Below are 11484 nucleotides of genomic sequence, written 5' to 3'. Positions count from 1 at the left end.
TGGACGCAGCTGGAAGAGAGGTGATGGAAGAGTGAGAGGAGAACTGAGAGAAGAGTTGGACTGGAAAGTGAAGATGGTAGAAGTTGAAATGTGGGTGAGAGGGGTTTGGGGATCAAATAGCTATAAATGGGCCTTTCAGACTTTGGATCCTGTGTCTCAACATGAACCCTTGGGCTGCTGTCAATCAGATATGACAAGCATATTGCTTTTTTTGTTTTTTTTTAATTTTCACCTGTCGAGGTGACGTGTCTTACTCGGGGCAAGGCTCACAACACATACTTACTGTTACTCACATTGTGATTACCCCCTACACAGTCTTTCCACCTGTCTAATTGTCACATCACGTTGGGTTTTGGGCTCTCTCCAAGACCTGCTGTTCTCAAAATCTAACCTTCTGAGCTTTTGATGTTTATTTTTTTTTTCTTCCATGACAGTGCTACACTGATAAAGTTTAACGCCTGAGATTCATAACAAACTTCAATAGTATCCACATAGCCGCAAACTGTGTAAGTTTCAATTACCTATGATTATATCACAAAATCAAGACATCGGTCCTTCATTTTACACATGAAAATAAATTTTTGAACAGTTCAGTTGGTTGTGCTTTTGAGTTTGAGCTATTAATTTGGTCCTGGGTATTATCTTACATCTAGAATAGTGCTGAGTGACTATGCACTGGTTTGAAACGAATATCGTTCCCCCTTTCGATCAGAAGTCGTTAAGCTGGTTGTTGGTTCTGTCTGCAGGTGTGGATGTAAAATGTCCCTTGTTATCAATCACAAAAATAATAATTTGAGCTTGGAATATAGCCACCTGTTGTGGATTGTATTTAAAATGGATATACTGCATGTTCACGAGGTTCATTCAATTGTAACGTAAGTAAATTCAGGAGCCATTGATATTTCATATATAATACATGGGAGAGAAGGAGTCAGGAGGGGAAGGGGCACGAGAGAGATATAGACCTAGAGAGAGAGAGAGGACAGATGAAGTAACATTTAAGTGTCAAGAGAAGTGAAGTGAGGTTGGAGTAAAGAAGGAAGAAGGGGAGGGAAGTCATATAAGGGTAGAGGGGAATGGGGGTGTACAGAGGGGAATGGAGGTGTACAGAAAGATTTACAAGGATAGGTGGAGGGGGTGGGGCAAGTTCTGTGAAGTTTGGTCATCTGCAATTCCACCATTTTTCAGACGTATTAAATAGATAGCCCTGAATCATATAATTTAAAGCGGAATTGTGACATATATATATATATATATATATATATATATATATATATATATATATATATATATATATATATATATATATATATATATATATATATATATATATATATATATATATATATATATATGCCACAAAACAAGATCTCTCACCCCTAATTGTAGGGAATAATCAATCAGCTCTCACCTAAGCAATTACTCCAGGTGACTCTAATTTCCCTAAATTAACCCCCATGCTCTTCCAGCCAAAGAAAGCTGCATAAAGCAACCAAGAAAACCTACGCAAGGTAAGCCCTTTGTCGTTTCAAACACTCCCGGGTTCCTCTATAGCTGCAGACATTCACAAGTAGTACATACATGAGAATCCCGAACTGCATACCCCCTCAGCCGGCAAACTGGTTTTGACAATTGAGGTTGAGAGACGTGATTGGGGTTTGTTATTTATATTGTTATGACCCCAGTTTCAAGGTTCACCACGAGGAGAAGCACTCAAGTTCTTCCTGAATTCCCGGCCCTGAGGCCACCGAGCACAGGTAACCCCACAATCTGGTGGGTTGTTAAGGAACCATGAACGTCAATTGGTACCACCAATCCTGGCAGGGTGTCACTACTTCACATGGTTACCTTACCTTTGGACGACGATATCAAGGGAGGATCGTGCCCTCGATGCGTACTTGTCTTATCATACCTGTTCAGGCGCAGTGAGCGGAGCTGCCAAGTACGCACACATTAATGTGTCGAGCCAATCGGTGGCTTCCTAGCTGATACTACATGTGGACTATGCTGGACCAATGCAGGAAAATACATTATGAAATGGGTACATTTATAATGCAAACAATTTATTGCAGCAAGGGCAAGGAAAGGAATGTGTACACACAAGCAAAGTCTTTAATACAAAAGATCCGTACAGCAGGGAAAGCAAGGATTGGTGAGGTGCAACAAAATAAAAACAATTATTTACAAATACGAGAGAGACAGTGCAGCGTTATCCCGACTCTAAAACTTCTACAATCTTAATTATGCTAATAAAACGAGAGCCATCAGAATTATTCCCTGAGGAAATTAGAATAGTACAGAGAAAGAGAGAAAGTTTGAGGTGGTTTCGATGTCTGTTACTAAGCGAGGTCGATGGACCAACGCAAACCCAGTCACTGAGGAGGGGGAAGGGGAGGCAAACTGAGGGTGTCTATGGTGTGTGGTCAGAAGGAGGTGTGGTGAGGGGTGCAGTGATATGCAGGTGAAGTGCGGAGAGGAAGGTGCAAAGACGTGGATCAAGGGGGAATGGAAATAGCAAAGAACGTGTGAGAAAATAGGCCTAAACTGGAATGTAAAGAGGTCTGTACGTGTAAATGTGAAGGGTTATCTAAACTGTACCCAGTCTGGCGTCTGGCTTTCCCGCTTGTTCCGTACTCCACTTCATGGGCTCCATTCCATTCATTCTGTTAAGCTCTGTTGTTCACTGGACCGTGCCCCAAGAAGAATAAGAAGAACAACAATAATCAGAAGAATGCGCAGCCAGAGAACCAGGCCCTTCTTTATAATTCCCTGGTGGGGGCAGTGCTTGGTAGCGGATCAGGTGGAGAAATGGGTGTTTTCCAGCACCCTCAGTGGTGTATGGATGATTACCCCAACGCTGGCTCTGCCCATGCGAAGATTCGGCAGCGGAAATGGCCTCAGTCGCTCCGCGCTCTGTCACGCAAGCCATCTCTGAGATTAACATGGTGCCGGGATATTCGGTTGTGCTCTCCGGTCATGAACATGCGCTGAACACCCAATGAGGGCCGTAATTTAGCAGAGTGCTGTGGTTATCCAAATGACTTTGAAAGGAGTCTCGCGCATGCTCGTGTCCCAAGGTAGACACTGGAATCTACGATGTTGTGTTGGGCTCTCCCATCTTCTGCCGGTCACAAGGGAGGTGGTGAACGTCAGTGGTGACGGTGGTTGAGCAATGGCAGCGGTCGTGTGGCATTGCAGTTGTAGTGTGGTGATTCGTGATGGAGATCGTTGGTCATTTGTTGTGACTGTTAATGGTGAAGGTAACTAAGTTTAGGTTGTTGTCTGATGGTGTGGTGATTCTTATAAAAGCATTGTGATGGTCTACGGAATACTGCATTGTTGGGGGTTTGAGTCTGGTTAAGTCTGAGGTGTAACGTCTGTTGGATAATGGCGCATGATTTGAAGGGGAACAGACGTGCCCCTGTTGCTATGGTCCTTGGTGTGCATGCATGAAGGAAGGAGAGGTTCATGGGTGCAGCCAAGCTAAATAATGTAAAGAATGAAAGATGGGTGAAGAATGGAAAGAAAAACACAACCTAAAGCCCTCACAATGCATATTGTCCCATAAACCCACTACACATAAGGGAAGGGCTATCTAAAACGAATACAAATGAAATAACTATCTCAGGAACCGCTATACATTATGTTGTGTGCCTTTGCCTTGTGGGAGTGCCGGTTTCGCAGAACTGCAACAATATGTTAACTGCTATTGGTATTGCACGTGGTACATGTTCGGGAGCCTCAGTGTTGCGCATTTCTGTCTATGCTGTCTCTTGATGACTCGTCAACATATGTAGGCTATATATTTCTACACATCCTTGTATGTAAATTCATGAGAACAAAAAGTCTTAAAATTAACAATGATGACGTAATTGATAGACTAACCTGAAAATATAATTCAAGAAAGATTACTATGGTGTTTGGGGTTTTTTCCCCCATGTTTAAGAGATTCTGCGCAAGTTTCTCACAAAAGTCAGCTGAGTGCCATTGCTGCGTACGTAATTCATAGATGACCCCTTATATCATCTTGAGTTGATGAGGATTAAGCGTTTCAAAAAGCTTCTCAAGCACACAAGTAAGGATGAAAAAAAAAATCGAATGCAGTTGTTATAAATCAATTTTTGTTGCCGGTGATTTACCTTCATCCCACCTTTTGGGTGGTGGTTCGTATTAATACGTTGCTGAGATAAACTCCCGAGTAAAATGATCTCCAGAATCCATCCACAAACCCAAAACTGTTTCTGTCTCTCACAACATTTGTATTACATCGAAATATTTTTTCCCTTCGTGTTTGCCTAAACAGAGATAAAGTTGCATTGTTTCCTTCCATATTGTCACCATTGTCTTCAATCCTGTTCAATTTCAACTTCCATTCGTAACCCGTATCAATTCCCGCCTATTTCCCATCCTTTCTCCGCCCACGCCACGCCCACTCCCATTCTTTCAACTTTCTGGCCCTTCAACCCCGCGAGTAAAGCGATAGAGAGAGCTAGGAGAGAGCAAAAGAATTGACTGAGTTTGTGTGAAAGGAAAATAGATGGTGAGTAAGTCATCACAGCGGCTCGGAAGTGCGAACGTAAGTTAGAAGAGTGAAACAGCGGGTGAGAGACGGGGGAAAAAAGAAGAAAAAGAGCACAAGAGAGTTGGATTTAGAAAGCAGGACAGGGTGCAGGAAGGGACAGTGCTGAGGGCAGATCAGGAGACGACTCGTCATGCTTCTCGGTCTCTCGATGCTCTTGCTCGTCTTGGCTTTGGCTCTCGTTCCAGGCTCCGTGCTCTCCAACCAGTTCTCGCCGCTCTTCACTAACCACTGGGCCGTGCGAGTGGAAGGGGGTTCTGCGGAGGCCGAAAGCATCGCAGCCAAGTTCGGATTCACCAACCTGGGCCAGGTGAGCATCAAAAACCTGCCTCAGTTTGGGGCTTATCACACGTCTGTGGCTAAACTGCAGAACCAGGGAGATAATATACTGTACACTTCCTAAACTGGATTGGAAGTTTGGCACTTATAAACTTATTAGTTTGAAAACTCTATTTTAACATACAAGCATTGGATTAATCTGCAAATCCAGGTTTAATTTGCAAATCCCAGTGTAATTTGCAGACCCTGGTTTAAGATGCAACCCTATGTTTAACTTACAAACCAAGATTTAAGCTGTAAACCCAGATATAATTTACAAAGACAGGTTTAACTTACAAACCCAGGTTTGATCCACAAACCCTGGTTTAAGTTGTAAGATTTAATTTGCAAACCCAAGTTTAATGTAGAAATCCAGGGTTAATTTCAAAACCCAGGTATAAGCCACAAATCTCCGTTTAAGCTGTAAACCCAGGTTTAATACAGAAATCCAGGTTTAATTTACAAACCCCCTGTTTCAGCTCTAAATCCCAGGTTTTAGCTGTAAACCCATATTTAATTTGCAAACCCAGGTTTCATTTCCAAACCCAGGTATGATATACACAGGTTTAACTTACAAACCCAGGTTTAATGTACTAATCCAGGTTTCATTTCCAAACCCACGTTTGATATACACAGGTTTAACTTACAAACCCAGGTTTAATGGACTAACGCTGGTTTAATTTACAAACCTGGATTTAGTTTGCAAACCCAGGTTTGATCTCCAAACCCTGGTTTAATGTACAAATCCGGATTTAATTTGCAAAACGACGTTTAATGTACAAACCGAAGTTTAATTTACAAACCCAGATTTACAAGGAAATACAAGGAAATCTAACACAGGTGGGGGCCATTCAGCCCATCATGCCTGCACGAACACCACACCAACCCATCTACACAAGATCCAATGAAGAAAATGCAAAAAAAAAATAAATGTAATCAATTAAATAAAAAAAAATTTAGTTTGGTAGTTTTTGTCTTTCTTTTTGCCTCCCCTCAGGGGAGGGGGCATGGGCTTGGTTAAAAACAAAAAAAAACCACATCAACCACAACCCCCCTTGACCAACAGCACTCCATACAAATACATGCACACAATCACCCATCAATACTCACACTACCTAAAAGTCCTATCAACATCCCCATACCCTTTATCTCCATAACTTCCAGGTACCTATCTAATTCTAATTTAAACTTATCTACTTCTTCTGGTGCCACTACCTTTCCAGGGAGGCCATTCCATGCTTTAACTACTCTTTGAGTGAAAGTCCCCTGCCTTGCTACCGACTTAACTCTCCTTTTCTTTACTCTCAGACGATGGCCCCTAGTCCTATCACTGTCTACGTTGTTGAATAATTCATCTGCACTTATTTTATCTCTACCTTTCATTATCTTAAGCACCTCCATCATATCTCCTCATAACCACCTCCTTTCTAGTGTACAAAGCCCTGTCTCCTTCAGCCGCTCATCATAGCTGAGTCTAGCTCGGCCCGGAATCAATGTAGTAGCCCTGCGCTGAACCCTCCCTATGGCATCTATGTCCTTCCGGAACTGTGGTGACCAAAACTGTACACAATATTCTAGATGTGGCCCTCACTCAACTCCTGTACAATGTAAATACCACCTCTTTTGATTTATAAATGATCCCCCAAAGAATAAACCTAAAACCCTATTTGCTTTACTATTTTATTTAATTTGGAAACCATGTTTAATGTACAAACCCTTGTTTAATTTCCAAATCCCGATTTAATGTGAAAACACAGGCTTAATTTACAAATCCAGGTTTAATCTCAAAACCCTGGTTTAATATACAAATCCAGATTTAATGTGAAAACTCAGGCTGAATTTGCAAAGCCAGGTTTAATCTCTAAACCCTGGTTTATTCTACAACCCCTGGTTTAATGTGCAAACCCGGATTTAATTTTCAAAGCCAGGTTGAATCTCCAAACCCTGGTTTAATACACAAAGCTGTGGTTCCACCTGCAAGCCAGATGGTTCGACCTGCCAAGTGTGGCTCCACATGAATCTGCTGTTTTTAACTTGCAGATTAAATTTCTTCTTTCTATGCATCTCCGTCAGTACTAAAAAAAAAAATTACAATCTGTGATCTCAACTCTAAACTCGTTCTAACTTACGTAGTAATGTCATCTTTCTCTTGTAAGTTCAGATTTCATATGCAGTCTCTAAGTTATCTTGCGAATTTGCTCTTCAAGAGGAATTGTAAATTGAAAGATATGACAACTTTGCATTGTTTCGTTGCAAGTCTTGTGAATTTCAAAGTTTCAATGTAGTATATGCACTTAACAAGATAAGTGATTACTTTACCAAGATCAGTGATTACTTTACCAAGGTCCCAGTGATTTTTTTTTCTATTTTCAGCAAATATTTATTCGTTATGCGTTTAATGATGAATTTACTAAACGAACACACTATGTTGATTTTCTAAATTATGCAAACTGAATCATGTGCAGACAGCAATATTAATAATTTAATAATAATAATAATAACAATCACTTATCTTGTATAATATTTTGAGAACATCTCATTATGGAGTTATTACTGAGGGATATGGAGGCTTATTTGCAGCATTGTATTCTGCTTCAGTCATTTATTTATTAGGTACGCAAGTTTGGTGGAAGTTTTGTCCATTGCCTCGTAATATCCGAACAATTTATTTGAAAGTACATATGCCCTTACAGTTGGATAGGATGTACTGTAAACAGATCACAATGATGGTGGGTAGATGATTAAGAAGCTCTTGCTGTGTTGTGGCATAAAATCTTTGGACGCTGATATTCTCTGAATGCTTTTGCTTCATAATTATACAGATTAAAAATTTTGATTATGATAACTGGAAACTATAATAGTTTTGTATTGATCCACATTATTAGTAAAAATATTTAAATTTCTCATGAAAATTGAAGTTATTTCTGCGAGTCCAAAAATGGTGAGACCTACAGCTTTAATTACATCGATTTTGTCGATTATTACATCGATTACAAGTTGCTTTATAGTTTTACATTACGGCATTCGTATTGGAGGATTAGTTTACACAAAAAGTTGTTTCTGTATAAAATTCAGAATTTTTTTTAATGAGAGAGTCAGACCGGTACTTTCGCTGAGTGTCATCTGCTGAGTTTGAAATTTGAACGGTGCCTTTCCCACGCATAACACATCCATCTTAATCTACGTTTTCTTTCAGAAACAATGTTTGTTCATGCTTTATTTTTGGGTTGTCTTCTTTCTGTTCTGATAATCTTTATTTGTTTTATTCTGTTCTGCTATTGTTATGAAATGTAGCCTGATCCAAAAATATTTTGAATGCTGTGTGGAGTTTCGCTTTTATATTATTTGACTTTGATTGCAATGTTTAATGACACTATCCTACCAGGAGTCATGGGACATATGCATTTATTGAGAATGCATTATAACAATCCTACATATTTATCTATTCAATATTGCTACATGGAAATGAGGAGGGGGGAGCAATCCATAGCTAGATTGTGTAAGAATAGCATGGAACATGTGACTGTGAATCTTAGATTAGGTCTACTCTTCTAAACGGGGAGAATTGTCAGAGTGAGTTGTCTTGCTAAAAGTGTGCTGGGGATTCAGTGAGTGTTCTCTTTAAGACAGTGTAGAGTATGTTTGTTGTGCAAAAGCTCCTGTTTTTGAGCGAGGCTGGGTGAGGACTTGGGCACAAAAGCACCAATGGAAAGCACATTGTGCTTTCGGAGGAATCAGCATGGACCATTTGACCGTCATACCGCAGGCCATGGTGGTGAGATTTTTTTTTAGGGGGGCGGGGACTTCCCCGTGGGGTGGGTAGACCCAGAAAAGGCAGGCCCACAGAAGCGGAGAGCCAATGAGCAGGACACACCACTAAAAAGGCGGGACAAAGTATACCAAGGCCATAATCATGCCTGAGTGCAGCAGTTCTTGTTTTGGAGTTGAAATTGTAGATTTCTGTTGTAGCCATCCTCCCACCTGATTCTGCACCAGCCTCTGTGCATCACCAGTTGACATGGACCGACAAACAGCTCAGGCCATACTGGACCCACAACCAGCTTGTGCATTGCCTCAAGCCTCGCTCATTCCCTATTGTGTGACTTCCGGTATTTACCCGTGATGCCATAGTTGGATTTGGCTTTATTTCTTTTCATTGCATATAAGTGTGTGTCTCCCTTCTCATTTATCTTTTGAGCGCCTGGTCTGTCCCGCTTATTTATTATTAGCATCTCATCTTTCCACTCCCTCATATCTTTCATGAAACATTTCAATTGCAAAGGAACGTTTTCCCATTTTCCTGCCTTCCTGTGCAAATACCACCAGTTTCGACTACATTGGGTGAACCTTGAGGAATCCCAATAACTTTTAACACAGTTTAAGCACCGTTGTGAAATCCATGGAAGCATTTATAAGACCTCCGACTAAGAGGAACAGTATTAACCATGCCTCTGTCACGACAATATCTTATACGGCCTCCCTGTGTTCTCATCCTTACTCTCACATATTATATTCCAGTTGTTGATAGGATGGAGGTGGGATTCTCCTTAATTTCTAGCACATTATCTTCTCATTCTTTCAGATTGTGTTGCTATTGTTGTTGAACTTGAGATTGGCATTTCAGATCTGGAAAAAGTGTATCTGGACCTCTCATTCCACAATACTTAAGGTCCATGTTTTGGGTCTTAGGCATCACCCCCTAAGCCTGGTGTTGGCTTCATGGTTAGGGTGGTGGGCTTGGGATCTTAAGATCCTGAGTTCAAATCCTGCTTGGCTGTTGAATTAATGCCAGATAGGGTTGACTCAGCCTGTCATCCTACTGAGGTTGGCAAAATGAGTACTAGCTTGCTGGGATGATTGAGCCATTTGGGCATCCTGCATTGGAGTGTGACCCATCTCGGATTGTGCACAATAACCTAGGAGACTGCTTAAGCAACAACGACGCTCTGTGCAGAGCATGGTCCGGATGGATGGATGGATGGATGGACCTCTCATTCCACAATACTTGAGGTCCAGGTTTTGGACCTCAGCATACCCATCTATTGCATCACCCCCTAAGCCTAGTATTGGCTTTGCAGTTAGGGCTGTTAGCTTTGGATCTCAAGGTCCTGAATGTGAGCCCCTGTTGTCTGTTGAATTAACACCATATGGGGTTGACTCAACCTGTCATCTTTCCAAGGTAGGTAATATGAGTGCACTGGCAATAGGGGTATTGCATCAGTGGCACAGCTGCACCCTCAGCCAGTGATATTTATTACCTGTAGTCCTGTGCTGCATCTGAAGGATGCATCACCCCAATGTAATATCATGCATTTGACAGATTGGTGAAATGCTTGTGTATCTACTTCACTGAATGGTATATTCCATGGAATGTAAGGGTTGCCTGGCATTTTGACACTCCTTATTATTATTGCATCATGGAGTTATATACAAAGTCAAGGCTCATGGAGGAGCTAGAATATGACATATCAGGATGTAACAGAACAAAAGGTACATTGGAAGAGAGGGGGATGCACACCAACAGTGGGGTTGAGGGATAAAATATAGAGAGACTTGGGGAAATGAGGGGTAGGGAAGGACACATGGGTGGACAAGATGGATAGAGAAGCAAACTCCCCAAAATTTGTGGAAATCTGGTTTTGGGTTGCTCCACATGTGTTGCTGGTTCATGAGTTTCTTCCTCCAGCTCAACAAAGCTATGTTTTCTTGACCAGATATGTTGTGTTTTATTTTCATTTGTATTGCTGCTCATGTTTTCGTTCAATTTTTTGTGCCAAACTGTACCTTGTGTTGAATTGTTGAATGTGTCGCCTGTCGCTCGTAAAGTTCAGCCTACTCGTGTCGGGCTAGGCTTGTCAGGTTGTTGCTTCTGCCTCCATTTTTCACTGCACGTGCTTCATTTTCATTCCTTTTCTCACAGTAATTGTTACTTCTGATGCCTCAACTCAATACTTTTACTCTCCTTGCTCCAAAAAAAAAAAATACAAACAACAAAAAAGTATTCTTCACTTCCAATAAAAAAACTCCTTAAAAAGAACAGGAAAAACCAAACTCAATCTACCATGCAAAGTTACTCCTTCATTGCCTATCCCTTCTCCTTTTCAACATCCCCAAACTGAATATTCACTGAATAAAATGCTTCATCCTTCAAAAGCTCTTCATAACACACAAAAAGAAGATTCAAACAATGTATTTTACTTAGTGTTTCACTCTCCATACAACTCCACAAGGACAAACCCATTCATTCTTCTTATTCAACCAAATCTCTTCTTTTTCACAAGGCTTACTTCCCAAAACCTTTTCACTCCTAAATGCCTAGTTCATTTAGCCTCCTTTCGTACCTACAGCTCCATTTTCCTCTGCATCTTCAATGGAAAATATTACTACCACCCCACCCATGAAGTCTGTCACCGTATATTCAGTTTGGGAATCCTGAGAAGTCCATTTTGCAGAGGTTTTGTGGACATGACAATCAATTCTCCTTCACGTCCATTCACGGTGTCAAACCCATACATGCCAGTACCCTCTCCTCCATCTACCCCATCATGCCGACCCCTCTCAGTTTCACCCCACCCCTCCAACTCCAG

At 41.2% G+C, this 11484-nt stretch overlaps 1 protein-coding gene across 2 annotated transcripts in view; it reads left to right on the top strand.

Annotated features, from left to right (window-relative positions):
* The first annotated feature begins 4426 nt into the window (after positions 1-4426).
* The window catches only part of LOC147017616 (proprotein convertase subtilisin/kexin type 6-like), a 141759-nt gene continuing 134701 nt past the window's right edge, over positions 4427-11484 (top strand). The window contains exon 1 of one of the 2 annotated variants that reach the window (XM_085847373.1): positions 4427-4889. In XM_085847373.1, the coding sequence (XP_085703499.1) occupies positions 4713-4889 (177 nt within the window). In that variant the 5' untranslated portion in view covers positions 4427-4712. The remainder of the gene's footprint in view (positions 4890-11484) is intronic. The other variant, XM_085847374.1, reaches the window with a different exon arrangement.

The sequence above is a fragment of the Eptatretus burgeri genome, chromosome 11, assembly GCF_056783735.1.
Source record: "Eptatretus burgeri isolate ZD-2024b chromosome 11, Ebu_testis_v1, whole genome shotgun sequence".
NCBI lineage: Eukaryota > Metazoa > Chordata > Myxini > Myxiniformes > Myxinidae > Eptatretus > Eptatretus burgeri.
This window is presented reverse-complemented; position numbering and strand designations above follow the sequence as displayed.